We start from the raw sequence: 14,088 nt of genomic DNA, 5'->3' as shown, positions 1-14,088 counted from the left end.
TGATACCATGCAGCTGACGGCAGAGGGAATGAACCACGTTCACGGATTCGAGAGCTGAGATTGTTTTTGATATTTAAAAAATAACTCTTTAATCCTTTGATCGGTTCATACTTTGAGTAAACAATATCCATAAAAGCCGTCTTATCTTCTGGATTCCCACACGAGGTAGGAATACAAACCCAGCCACTCACTCTACAGCTTTCAATTTCAGTAGTTTCCAAATAACAAGTCTTATCACAATTATAGATACAAGATAAAAATGTCCCGCAATAATCCGTTCTAAACACATTTGAATTGATCTTGTAGGTCTTGTATTTCTCCAGCAAAGGATCCAGGTACCGTAAATACACATCGATTGCAGCTTTGATTTCATGAACACAGTCTGATGCAGGTTTACCAGCCTGAATATCCAGTCGAGCCTCGTGGATCAGCATCTGCACGTGGAAGGCGGCTCCGTTGACCCAGATCTTGAGCCCACGGCTGCTCATCTGTCCGTCATGCAGCAGGGAGTTTCTGAGCCTGGTGAGACGGGAGCTCAGCTCCTGTTCCAGTCTCCTTATTTCCTCCCGTAATCGTTGGTTATTGTTCATGTACACTTGATGGCGTTTGAGATACTCTGACATTGTGTCCCGGACACTCGAAGCTTTCTCTTCCCCAAACACACGTCGTATCAGGCTGTATGTGTCAGCACTTGTCTGAGGGCCGGCCTTGATGGCGATATCTATGATCAAGGAAATCACCAAAGCTCCAAGTCCAACAGCATTCGGGACTGAAGTCACTGGGCCAATGACAGATCCAAGACGGTCGACGTAACCCGGCACCGTGATGAGCATCTCCTCAGAGTAAGCCTGCAGCACAGCGTTAGAGTCGGAGCCAGAATATTTCAGCAGAGACTCATCTATGCCTATATCTGGTAAGAAGCATGGTCCACGCCGTATAACTTCTTCATAAATCAAAAGAGCAGTCCTCTCATATTCCTCTTGTGAGTATGAGCCGCCCATGATTATTCCTCTCGATCTGTGATCGCTCACACAGAGTTCAGATGTCCCCCGACCAGCAGACTGAACATGTAATCAGAATACTGAGATGAAGCCCAGCCAGCTCCCTATGAAGGTAAAAGAGGAGCAAAGCTCGAGAGCACGTCCATGTGAATTTGAAGGATGGGGGCGGGGGCCGTGACATTCGTGACATCATTGCGTACAATACAAGTAAATTTCATTGGCTAGGCCCATTGGCTTCTCTCTCGCCGCCACTGAGCTGCAAGTGCACAAGTGAGTTTTGCATCTAATATATCGTGAAAAGAGTAGCAAAAGTCAGGGCGCGAAATTTGAAGTGACAGATTTGAGAAGTTGCAAGTGCCTAACTGAGGTTGTGCTGCGGATGTGAATGTAAGAATAAGGGCAAATATATATTTCAAGTTTGTGTCTGTCATTGTATTTCTGTGAATGACATTTTACACATTTGTGACGACCCGTCTGCCGCTTCATATTCAGAACACAGGTTTGCGACTATTGTCTGCGAGTGCAAATTTCAACATTCAACTTCAGATCTTTATTTGACAGGTTTTCACACTGGAGCTGAGAGTGTAAAATGTAGCGTACACGTACGAATATTTATTGTACAAGTTCTCAAATTCACATCTATGTGCTCTCGAGTTTTGCTCTTTTACCTTCATATCTCCCTCACATATGACCAGGATGACAACAGCCAATCAGACCTCTGGAAAATGGTTAGGCGTATTTGTTGACTTGTCTCTAAAGTCCAGTGTGTTCAAGGCCCAGAAAAACAAATTGTGCCGCATGACTCTACATTTACAGTTTGCTATTCAAATACAACCCTAATGCAATGATGCACTATCCCTAATGCGCACACACACACACACACACACACACACACACACACACACACTCACTCACTCATCTACAGCAGGAGAGACTCCAGTAGACGGAGGATCATCAGTCCTGACAGAAGGAACACACACACACACACACACACCACAGGTTTGTGGATTTTTATCTTGTAAGTGACTCAGATAAAGCACAATTTTTATGAATTAGAACTGATTCCTCATGATAAATCCCGTCCCGCTCTCCACATTGTGTGATGGATCAGTCCACTGACAGCAGTAACACAGGTGTCAGATGCAGCTGTGACTGACTCTCATCCCGTGATGATCACGTTGAGGAGGAACTGGACTGATCTCTACACTGTGTCCATCAGTTATAAACTGCTGTGTGATCAGCTCAGGAGAGAGTGACTTCATCATCATCTCCTCATCTGTGTGTTAACACACGTCTTCCACAGACTCCAGAGAGACCACGAGTGTTTCCACAGCATCTCTCAGCTCGTACACACACAAAGGCTCTCTTCAGCCCGTTCAGAAGCGTGCGTATGTGTGTGTGTGTGTGTGTGTGTGTGGTCTCAGCATACGGGCCAAAGATGTCACCTTGCTCGCAGCATCAGCTCCCGAGAGTCCAGCGTCTGCCACCGGCTCTCCTGAAAGAGGCTTTTCCTCTCGGACACACTGGATCTCACTGTGTGCTGAGGCTCAACACGGCTATGCTAATTTGAGGTTAGCACTTCTGCATGCGGAGGCTCTCAGGTGTGTGTGTGCATGACTGCGAGCGTCACTCGTGTGCTGCGGACAGACAGGAGAAGCATTGAGGCGGACAGTAGTGAAGACACAGTGTGTGATGTTGTCCTCAGGTCATGTGTGTTGATCAGACGAACACTTTCACCGGCTGGAACTGAGAAACAGCAGAGAAACGCCACAGAAGAAGATCAGGAGCAACTCTTTCACTCCGGACACACAGGAATAACACACACAGACACACACATGGCACTGCTTATTACAGTTTTTCAACTGCTTACACACATTTTAAAAACTTTGACTCTTTTTTTCAAAACGTTACACACAAATCCAAGAATTGCCCACACAAAAGGCAAAATGCCTCACAACTCTTGCAAAATGAAGCACTGCATTCAAAATATAAACACATCTCAAAAGCAAACACTTGTGTTATGTTGCAAACACCTTTGCCATAATATTATATTCTTGGATATATCATATACACACAGTTATTCAAAACATAAAGCTCTTCTTTCATGAGCTCCTGTGTTCATTTCTGTACAAGACTGAAGGTAATTGGCAGAGGGATGTTGAAAAATTCCTGGTAAAAACGAAAGCAAGATTGAAACCAGAGTATTTATTTTTTTACTGTAGCATCTGTGGTTGTGAATACAGTAATACACAGTCCGGAGGAAAAGACACACATCAACCATGTTTAGTTGGACGGAAACCAAACATAATGTATAGGCCTATTCTAAAGTCATGATTGGTCGGTGTTCAGTAAAGCAATGAGTGTTTGCACATGTGAGGAGTGTGTGTGTGTGTGTGTGAGAGGCTCTGATTAGTGTGGTGTTTTGATAGGTTGTGTTTGAAAAAGGAAATCAAGAGACTTCCCGTTAGATTGTTGTGTGTTACATAGAGAAGTGTGTGTTGTGGTTTGCAAAAAGTGTTTCATGAAATTGAAGTCGAAGTCGAAGGCTGAGAATTAGTGTGTGGTTTTGCAGATTTGGTGTGTGGTTCTGGTGTTTGAGTGTCAGGTTTCAGAAATTGTGTGGCAAGTGAGGATTTTGTGTGTAAGGAATAAAAAAAAAGAAAAAGAAAACAGTAAGCACCCAGAGCTCCAGTTTAATAAAAACACAGAATATAACCTATAAACCCTATTGTGGGATTTCTCTCCACCATATATATTGCAATAAACACCCTGTAAAGGCGTGTTGAAGCTTTCGTGGTGCGTGTTATTGGTCTCTTGGCTGTTTCTTTGATTGTCAGTGTGAGAAGAAGCTGTTAAAATGCTCAAGTTTCCTTTAGTTTAAAGTGTCTGTACTCTTCCCACATGGTCTGTGATTGTAAGGCGAGGCGCTGGGATGATGGTCATCTTTCTACGAGAGAAACCCTCTGACAGCACGTATGACTCCTTCTCCTTCAGTGTTTTTCACGCCGAGAACAACACTAGTCTGGATCCCTCAGTACTTTTCATTGCGTCAGCTTTCCTGCCAAGCTATCAAGAGTGTCTGAGAGCCAGAGGATGAAAAAGAATGGCAAGATCTAATCAAAAGCCTCTTGTAACGTGTGATTATGGCAGCGGTGAAACCAAGCCAACTCTCGTCATGTGAATGTGTGCGGTTGGGAAGCACAGACGCTAATACGGTAGCGATGGTCACATGACAGGAACAGGACGGGGTTTTAGACTATACACTAACATTATCAGCACTGTCTGCATTTACAAAGTATGGAAGCTTGAAAAATATGGTAAAAAATATAATAATTATATGTTAATTAATAATTATATGTCCCCCTCACAATTCTGAGAAAAAAGTCTGAATTGTGAGATAAAAAGTTGCAGTTGCCTCTTCTGTGTTTTATTGGGTGGCTGCGGTCGATGGATCCGACACTGAGTTAGTGAGCTGCCGGTGCGCTGATGAAGTGAGGTAAAGCAGGGAACGTGTGCTTTAGCCAGTCCTGGACTGATGGAGCAGAAGGAAAACACACACAACAACCACAGACATCTGGCCCGTTTCCCTGCCAGCAGTTCCTCTCACACACACTCCCCTGCGCCGACTGGGTCTCAGCAATATGTTTCTCAATGTGCTTGATCTGTTCTTCTGCTCACCTGAAGAACCTCTGAACTCCTCCAGACGGGAGAAACCGACGCTTTATTTCACCTGTATGTGTATTAAAGCTGTATGTGTATTAAAGCTGTATGTGTATTTCACCTGTATGTGTATTAAAGCTGTATGTGTATTAAAGCTGTATGTGTATTTCACCTGTATGTGTATTAAAGCACACATCTGGACGTTCCCTGAATCTGTGATCAGCTTGACACAATGCTGACGCAGAGAGGAACCTCAAGACACATTAGTTATGATGTGTTTAGAAATCAAGGGTAACCAAGCCTACAAAACTATAATTTAAGAACATTTTGCTGACGTTCCCATTGAGGTATTTTTTCTGAACGTTCTCTGAACATTCAAAACGTCCAGTTTATTAATGTTTTAAAAATGTTTTCTCTTGCTCACATGATCGTTAAGAGAACATTCCATTGAATCATTCTTCAATCTGAAACAAGTTACATTTAAAAAAAACGTTAGATGAACATCCAACAACAAATTTTCAGAAAAAAGTTCCAACAACAATGTTTTTATCCTAACGTTTTGAGAGCATTATTAAAAACCGGATAACTTTGAATGAGCGTTTTATTAATGTTGCTGGAAGAGTGTTTGATCATAACTCTCAGAAGACGTTCCCTGTTTTCCGGGAATGCTTCATAAGCAGCGGGATATATTTAGGTGTACTGTCGCAATAAGAACTTACATGAAAGGTTCCCATGTGAAGTCCAAGTCTTCCTACTTGTTCTTCTGGATGGAAAGCTCATAATAGTCGTAACAGATGTTAGAGATCTCTTTTATTTTATTTCAGTTTCATTACAAAAACTCTTCTTTCATCAATCTTTCATCTCAAGTTAACCTCAAACATTACTAATACAGACTGGTTGAGACCGGAGGCTCAAGGACAGATGAATTCATCACTGATGTTTCCCGCTGGACCCTGATGAAGATGAAGTACGACCTGTGTGAGCTTCAGTCAACGGGCCTGATCATCATACGCACAGACTTCATGGAGTAAAAACCCCCTCCATAATCGGCCCAGAAGATGCCGTCCTGAAACCTGCTGCGATACACTCCTCCTGAATACCACACGCCGTTCAGGTTGGTCTGACCGCAGGCGCTGAACCACCAGCCGGCCTTGTGGAAATGAGCACAGTTCCCTGGAAGACAAGACGACAGGGTTTCACATCAACACCTGCCAAATGCGGATAAAAATCAGCTGTGGCGGGAAACGCTGTCGAATCACGGGCCAATTTGGCACGCTATTATATTTACTCACTGTGCTGGGGAAGTTCATGTAAGCCAGATTTAGTGCAAATACTCTTGAGTTGTCATGATATATTAAATACAGTGTATTGTGCAGAATCTGCTCATATCTGGCTTACTTGAACACACACGTCACTACACAACTAATAACGCAAGCTTGTTCATTTACATTGAAGCAATAGCGGAGATTAAAAAGAGTTCGGTTCACAGAAAATACATTTTTATTTTTCCAACATCCTAAATTTTGTTGTTGTTCTTTGTACTGTATTGATCTGTCCATCTAAACACATTTTTGGTGAAAGTTTGAAAGAAGAAGAGAGGAGATGATGTAATGACAGGATTTAGTTTGAATGAGAAATGAATGTATGAAATCCCCCCCCCCCCCCCCAAAAAAAACTATATATATATATATAAGCTGTAACATAGTTACATAATGATCTGGCTCATTTTTTTTTTTTTTTTGGCTAGCAGAAATTCTAAATGGTCAGTAACTTAAAAATTTAGTAGCCAAATTGGCCGGTGAGTGAAAAAGTACATTTCAGACCCTGAATAAGACCCGTAATCAGCTCTGTCTGAACGACTGGTGGATAAACATGGACTGAAGATGTCAGTGTGGGCATTTCACTCATAAATGTGCTTACGGTCCTTGAACACTTGAGTCCGAAATTCTCACAAGTTAAAAAATAAATACGATCTCACGTTGTGTCAATCACGTTTACACACTGCCTCCGAAACTTTCGTTCGTCATAAAAAAAAAAAATCGGATTGGGTTCAATTTTCTGTGTTTTTCCGCATCCGTAACAAGCATTTTGAGAGGTGTTTTGACAATTCAGAGCCACCGTACAAGCGGACGATTGGTGGTCTTGTTTTTAATATGCGTCTCCAGTATCGCTAGCAAAGCATCAAACTGAGCCACTGACATCCTGAAGTAAGCTTTGAATCTCTCGGGATAATCCCGCAGCGAACTCTCCTTCCTCTCGACGCAATCTCAGGATTTGATGATGATTTCCTCTTTCTTTTCCTCTCTTTAAGAAGAGAGAGGACCACAAAAATCATCCTCACTCCATTTTGTATTGTTTTGCGATTTTCTCCCCGCAACTGATTAATTAATAGGCATCGGACCTCGGTGTGTAAGGTTTCTGTGCGGGACAGATTTTTCGGATGACAAATACGAAAAACGCATACAAAAATGTCAGACTCAGTGTGCAAGGAGCTTTAGTCTTGCTTTGAGTCATAAAATGACCTTATGGGCTTCACGAACACGTACAAGCGAAGGCCACACCCTGCTAACAGGTCCAGTATTTGTACTGGAACACAAGACTTCACAATCCTCAACCCAGGGTGTTCAGGTGTAGTGAGTGTAACTGTGTGAACAGCATGGATCTGGTTCGACACACCGCTAGCTGTGTGGAGTGTGAAAGCACCTGAGAAGGCGTCGTGGTCGTGGTCCAGCGTGGTGAAGGGTTTGCCGTTGTTGCTGGTCAGTGAGTCTCCAGCGTTGCCCTGGTACGAGCCCAGACGCAGACGGTACGCCTGTCTCTCCGGCTCCAGGTGGAAGCTGCTGTACGCCGCGTAAACCTTCTTCCCCATCCAGTCCTCCAGCTCCACCAGCAGCTTGTAGTCGTCCTGCTTGCCCAGGTTATAGATGTTCTCCAGACCCAGCCAGTGTTCGCCGTCCACGCTGCCAAAGCCTTTCTGGAGGAAAAGGAAAAGAGAGCCGTTGAAAATGCTGTTTTCTTTACCGTCACACTGGCCTTTGAAACACTAGAAAGGCTTCTTTGATCAGCTGGGCTTAGCTGATGATGGATGTTTCAGATATCACCAGACTTTACCCTGCTGACTTCAGCACATACTGCGGCGTGTTATTATTTCATGAGTGAACGAGTGCACGAGTTTAGTTACAACTCAAACACCCCCGAGGCGGCTCGTCAACACTGGGATGTGTGTTACGGTGAGGTTAATAGACTTCACTGTGTGTGTGTGTGTGGCGCCTGAGGCGAAAGGACCGCTGACACATGAGCGCAATCACAACAAACGGACATGAACCAGAGCCAGCTGTTTATCTCTAATGTTAGCTTACGCCTCTCTGAGACACGCTCAGCAACTGTGTCTGTGATTCTCTGAAAGCCTCTAATAGGACCTCTGATCCAGATAAAGCAATTATTATATTCTGTATAGCTTTACCAAAATACCCAAAAGACTGTTATACAGGAGCCCCTCCTTCTGAAAAGCACACTGTGCTCTGATTGGTCGGCTGGAGCAGTGTGTTGTGATTGGTCGAGCGCTTCGAGTGTGTTTCGGAACTGTCCCGCCCGTTACCATAACCGCCAGTTTAACACACTACTAACTAACTCAACCAGGCCCCGCCCCTTTATTCTGCGTATGAATTATTTAAATGAGGAATGTTGTGACGTGCTCGTTCCCGGAAGAAACTCAAGACTACAATGGAGGCGTTTCAGGAGTTCAGAAACACTGACACTGATATAGAGAAGAACTGGAGCTTCTTCATGATCAAACAGCAACATTACACACTAAAGAGAGATGAAGATGGGGGAAATAAAGTAGAATATGACCTCTTCAATATCATTTACCAGTGTTGTTAGCACAGAGGGGCCTCCACCTCTAGTTTTATTCCTGGATAATTCATCCATTACAGAATCATTTAACTCAGCGTTTCATTGATGCATTGGCCATCGCTATACCTTATAGCTGTCCCAGTTCCTGAAGAAGTTGACGGACCCGTCCTTCCTCCTCTGGATGAGGGTCCAGCCGCCTCGGTCCACGTCATGCTCACACCAGGCCTGCACAGGCGTCTCCGAGCCCTCCGGCGTCAGCAGGTACGCCCCGCTGGCGCTGTGTCCCGCCTGCAACACCTGCACACAGTCCCGGAACGGACCTCGGGACACCAGAACACACTAATGAGTGCTGATGGGGAGGGAAGGAGCAGTAAAGCCTTTATACTTTAGCCTAGCACTGCAGCGCATATCGTGTCTTTTGAATAATGACTCTGGATTCGAACTGTATAAACGTGTTTCTTTACTTTCTTTAGGCAACGTTATGCATCCATACAACTCACTGGCGTTTCAATGTTGCCTCTCGTGACATCATATCACTTGCGCCAACCTAGAACACCATAGCAACAACACCACAGATGATCGAGTTATTTTACATATGCATATGATTACATATGATATCGCTTGTTTCTGCTTCTTCTTCTCCTGTGTTTTGATCAGGAGATTCTGTACTCTTTCAGAAGATGCATAATAGCACAGTGAAAACACGGAAAGACGGAAAATTCAGTCAATGGCGGGGAAAAGAAGGGGAAAAGGTTCAGGGAAGAAGGAGGAGGGAAGCGGTGAATGTTTAATCACAAACTAAACAAACAACAAAAGTGAAAGTAAAGCGAGAGCCCCTTACGGATGACTGCCGCATAACGAAAACAAAACAACAACATAAAGTCCAGGCCTGGTCCTCTGTCGTCTTCCACTGTCATCACTCCTCCTTTTATCCTTCCAGAGCTCCTCCGTAGGACTCGAGACCGCTGTGTCACGCAGGTGACGCTCATTAACATTCCTTGCTCCAATCTCACTGCTCTCGGCAGCGCACATGAGCGCAATCACAACAAACGGACATGAACCAGATCCAGCTGTTTATCTCTAATGTTAGCATACGCCTCTCTGAGACACGCTCAGCTACACGGCTACACTGGCGTTGCAAGCGCCACAACCTACTATTTATGATTAATCTCAATTTATTGTGCACGTCTTAGAAATCTAAACGAAATCTAAAATCTAAATCCCAGCCAATCAGAAGAGTGTGGGCGGAGTCTCTGCAAGCGCACTGCACTCACAACCAAATCACTCCAAAATCACAGCCAATCAGAAGAGAGTGTGGGCGGAGTCTCTGCAAGCGCACTGCACTCACAACCAAATCACTCCAAAATCACAGCCAATCAGAAGAGAGTGTGGGCGGAGTCTCTGCAAGCGCACTGCACTCACATCCAAATGGATAAATATTTAAATCCATAAATATTACACCATTTTAACATTATAAAAAATACATACTGAGTGACTGAATCAATCATAGATTACACTTGTTTGTTTGAATGTTCTCGCTTCCTTTAATTTATTTTGAGGATCTGAGTTGAGTTATTCATTGTCTCTTTCAGTACGGTTATAAATGATATTCAAACTCACATCAGATGCTTTTAACATTAAATAACAGACACCTTTTATCATGTGTGTCATGGCGTCTGGTCATGGGTGTCATGGAAATGATGAGTGTGTGTTATGCTGTGTAATGAGTTGATCAGTGATTACCCTCCAGACTGGCGTTGGCCTGACGAGTTGTCCTGTCCTCTGGAGCGGGCACGCCGGGGCTCCTCTGGATCTCGTTGGAGAGGCGGGGCACGTACACGGGGAGGTTCTCCGGCACGACCTGCAGGAGCGGCAGAGGCGGCGGCTCCCGTGGGTGATTCCCGTACACCTGCAGGCATCGATCCTCCAGAGCGGCGATCAGCAGAGACTGGTTGTTGACCAGCGCCGCCAGCGTGGAGAAGCGCTGCTCCAGCTCCCGGTAGAGGCCGGACACCCGCAGCGCCTCCGCCGTGCCGTTGAGGACACGGCCCTCCAGCGCCGCCAGCTCCAGGGAGTTATCCCGCTTGCGGATGATCTCGTGCAGCAGCTGCATGTACAGCTGGGTGACGCGCGAGTTCATGTTGCGCGACTCTTTACGCAAAAGCTTCATTTCGTTGACCATGTTTCCATCCACGTCCACGATCAACCGCAGCGTGTCCATTTCACGCCTCTGCTTGGTCAAGATCTCGCGGACGTTGGCCACGTCCGTCTGCGTCACGCGCTCTCCGTCGGGCAGAGACGGGCCCTGGCTGGCACAGATTGGCCCTGTGATCTTCTGCTCTGGGACCAAGAACGTGTAAGAGCACTTTTTGGGCTCCCCGTCTTCTGCGAGCCTCCTCTTTCGGCTCGGGACGGGCCCCCTGGAAGCGCTCTGGCCCCGTTCACCGGTGAGGACCCAGAGAACAGCGCACAAGATCCAGGCATGAGGACTCATCACAGCGGAGCAGGAGACCGACCCTGAGACACACACACCACAGAGACACACACACTGCACTTACTGGATGATGCTGCACATCAGTTAACATGTTTTCCATTCAGTGACACACTTCCGAAATAACAGAAACACTATGAAAGATTTGCTGTGTCATATTCAGTTATAAGAAGCATCAGCGTGATTAAAGGAGTAGTTCACTTCAGAATTAAAATCTCCTGATAATTTACTCTCCCCACGTCATCCAAGATGTTCATGTCTTTCTTTCTTCAGTCAAATTAAGGATTTTTCTCCATATAGTGACTTCAATGGGGTCCAACGGGTCGAAGGTCCAGATGTGAGTTTCAGTGCAGCTTCAAAGTCTCGACACGATCCAGCCGAGGAATAAGAGTCTTATCTAGAGACTTTGAAGCTGCACTGAAACTCACATTTGGAATGTTTTCCTTAAAAACCTTAGTTTCCTTTTGCCTGAAGAAAGAAAGACATGAACATCTTGGATGACGTGGGGAGAGTAAATTATCAGGAGATTTTACTTCCGAAGTGAACTAATCCTTCAGCATCACACATTCAGGGGCAGTGAGTCTGCAGTATTAGTGTTTGAGTTTCTGTGAGGAGCGTTTGGCCGTCGCACGTCAGCTCACGGTCAGGTGAGTTTGCTTTCCATCTTATTAGTGGTCCAGTTTTTCTCTGCTCATGAAAGGTTTGGTTTCTCATAAGAAACCCAGTGACTCCTTCAGCATAGGTAGCGTATCGCTGTCATTCAAAGTGGCTTCAGGCTTCAGTGCTGATTCATTTATACTTGCTTTCTAAATGTCAGTGATGCTTTAGCTTCTTTAATGCAGCTTTACTTAGAAAGGAAGAACATGACATTAAAACAAGAGATTTTACTGTAAGTGTAGGCTGTGTGTTTGTCATATTGAGTCTGAAGGATTGTCTGTACAGGAAAATATAAATGTGTTTGTTGTGAGCAGAACTGCAGCCTTAAATAGCGCCTGGCACGGCCGATGAGTTCAGTCACAGTAATGTGAACATTATTCCAGCGGTTTGGTGGAGGCGCTCAGGACTGGCTGCTTCAGGATTTTCCATCACGAACACTGCTCTTTCACAATGTCCAGAAAACAGAACGAGGGAGGGGAAGGATTCATCCCAAGTCAAAGAAAAAGTACTTGTAGTTCTCTCTCCTGTCATATAGGGATGGAAAAGTCAAATAATAAATCATTTTTTGAGATGCGCTGGAACTCGATTGCTGCTGAATTAAAGAAGCACTTGAGGAGCGTAAGGGATGTTTGGGCTTGTGTGCAGCTGGATATTATAAAACTATGATCCCAATTATTCACAGAAATGAGCAAAACACTGACACTTTTCAGACTTGTATGTTTACATTTGTTGAGTATGAATAATAATAAAAAACACCTGGAGAATATGGAAAATTAACTGTTATTTTACCAAGAAAAACACACATTCAGAAGTTGTGCATGTCACTTTTTGTTAACATCAACAACACTTGAAATCCTGCTTAAACACTTGCAGATTTGTCAGGAGTGAGCTACTCTACATGTACAGCCATAAAGCATCTTCATCTGCACATGAACATGTACGACCTGTAAAGCGTATTCATGCACTAGCAGACTCAAAACCAGGGTGGAAAAAGTTACTCACAGTAACAGTGTTTGAGGTCTCGCTGGAAAACCCCGATCGGATGAAGTTACGTCCGCCTGAAGCCGGATCAAGGCTTGCTTTAAACTCACACAAGAACTAATACTGACTTTCATTCTGGTTTCTGAGGATCACGTGATGAAGGGACAGTTTGTCCTTCTGCATAAAGGCTGACATGCATCTGATACACCCATAGACAAGCAGTGCAAACATTTCACTTCACATGTATATCTGAGGCGTGAGATGAATGACGGCGGCTCCACAACATCCACTCCTCCAAGTCTAGACACACTGGACTTTATAGGGTGTATTATCGAGCATTCAGTGGATTATTATGCAGATAAATGTTATTCTGTTACTACAGTCATCAACCATCATTCATGACTTCACTGTGTCATGCAATCCAACATTAATAAAAGCGTGTATATTTAGCTGTGTGTAATAAGGTTTTCCATTTATTAGTCTATGACAACAGAAGAATCAACAGAGTAAAGATTAGAGAGTAAAGCAGCAGAAATCAAGTCACAGTCACTGACCTCTGTGTAGATGATCCTGCGTCTACTGGAGTCTCTCCTGCTGCAGACGAGTGTGTGTGTGTGTGTGTGTGTGTGTGTGCGTTCCTTCTGTCAGGATCCTCCGTCTACTGGAGTCTCTCCTGCTGCAGACGAGTGTGTGTGTGTGTGTGTGTGTGTGTGTGCGTTCCTTCTGTCAGGATCCTCCGTCTACTGGAGTCTCTCCTGCTGCAGACGAGTGTGTGTGTGTGTGTGTGTGTGTGTTCCTTCTGTCAGGATCCTGCGTCTACTGGAGTCTCTCCTGCTGCAGACGAGTGTGTGTGTGTGTGTGTGTGTGTGTGTGTGTTCCTTCTGTCAGGATCCTGCGTCTACTGGAGTCTCTCCTGCTGCAGACGAGTGTGTGTGTGTGTGTGTGTGTGTGTGTGCGTTCCTTCTGTCAGGATCCTCCGTCTACTGGAGTCTCTCCTGCTGCAGACGAGTGTGTGTGTGTGTGTGTGTGTGTGTGTGTGTGTTCCTTCTGTCAGGATCCTGCGTCTACTGGAGTCTCTCCTGCTGCAGACGAGTGTGTGTGTGTGTGTGTGTGTGTGTGCGTTCCTTCTGTCAGGATCCTGCGTCTACTGGAGTCTCTCCTGCTGCAGACGAGTGTGTGTGTGTGTGTGTGTGTGTGTGTGTTCCTTCTGTCAGGATCCTGCGTCTACTGGAGTCTCTCCTGCTGCAGACGAGTGTGTGTGTGTGTGTGTGTGTGTGTTCCTTCTGTCAGGATCCTGCGTCTACTGGAGTCTCTCCTGCTGCAGACGAGTGTGTGTGTGTGTGTGTGTGTGTGTGCGTTCCTTCTGTCAGGATCCTGCGTCTACTGGAGTCTCTCCTGCTGCAGACGAGTGTGTGTGTGTGTGTGTGTGTGTGTGCGTTCCTT

The 14,088-nt window shown here is 45.1% G+C and overlaps 1 protein-coding gene across 2 annotated transcripts; it reads right to left on the bottom strand.

Annotated features, from left to right (window-relative positions):
* Positions 1–5,458: 5,458 nt before the first annotated feature.
* angptl1b (angiopoietin-like 1b) lies at positions 5,459–13,711 on the bottom strand. Of its 2 annotated transcripts, none has more exons than XM_084120655.1 (5): positions 13,200–13,711; positions 10,260–11,033; positions 8,643–8,836; positions 7,365–7,635; positions 5,459–5,834 (listed from the first exon to the last, which is right to left on the bottom strand). In XM_084120655.1, exons 2-5 carry the CDS (start codon positions 11,008–11,010, stop codon positions 5,647–5,649), a joined length of 1,404 nt encoding a protein of 467 aa, XP_083976781.1. In that variant the 5' UTR covers positions 11,011–11,033; positions 13,200–13,711; the 3' UTR covers positions 5,459–5,646. The 2 variants fall into 2 exon arrangements, with proteins under 2 accessions (XP_083976781.1, XP_083976782.1); XM_084120656.1 differs by lacking the exon at positions 13,200–13,711 and adding an exon at positions 12,667–12,927.
* Between the last annotated feature and the right edge of the window lie 377 nt (positions 13,712–14,088).

The sequence above is a fragment of the Abramis brama genome (genome assembly GCF_963993115.1).
Source record: "Abramis brama genome assembly, chromosome: 7".
NCBI classification, from domain to species: Eukaryota; Metazoa; Chordata; class Actinopteri; order Cypriniformes; family Leuciscidae; genus Abramis; species Abramis brama.
Note: the sequence above shows the minus strand (reverse complement) of the source record. Positions and strands in the feature narration are given on the sequence as shown.

Bases quoted from the DNA above. Each gene is read 5' to 3' on its own strand.
- angptl1b (XM_084120655.1), bottom strand. From the start codon at position 11,010: ATGAGTCCTCATGCCTGGATCTTGTGCGCTGTTCTCTGGGTCCTCACC. The intron at 7,636-8,642 runs GTATAGCGATGG...CTTTTCCTCCAG, and splicing joins GGAACTGGGACAGCTATAAG to AAAGGCTTTGGCAGCGTGGA. The intron at 5,835-7,364 runs GTGCTTTCACAC...CTTGTCTTCCAG, and splicing joins CGACCACGACGCCTTCTCAG to GGAACTGTGCTCATTTCCAC.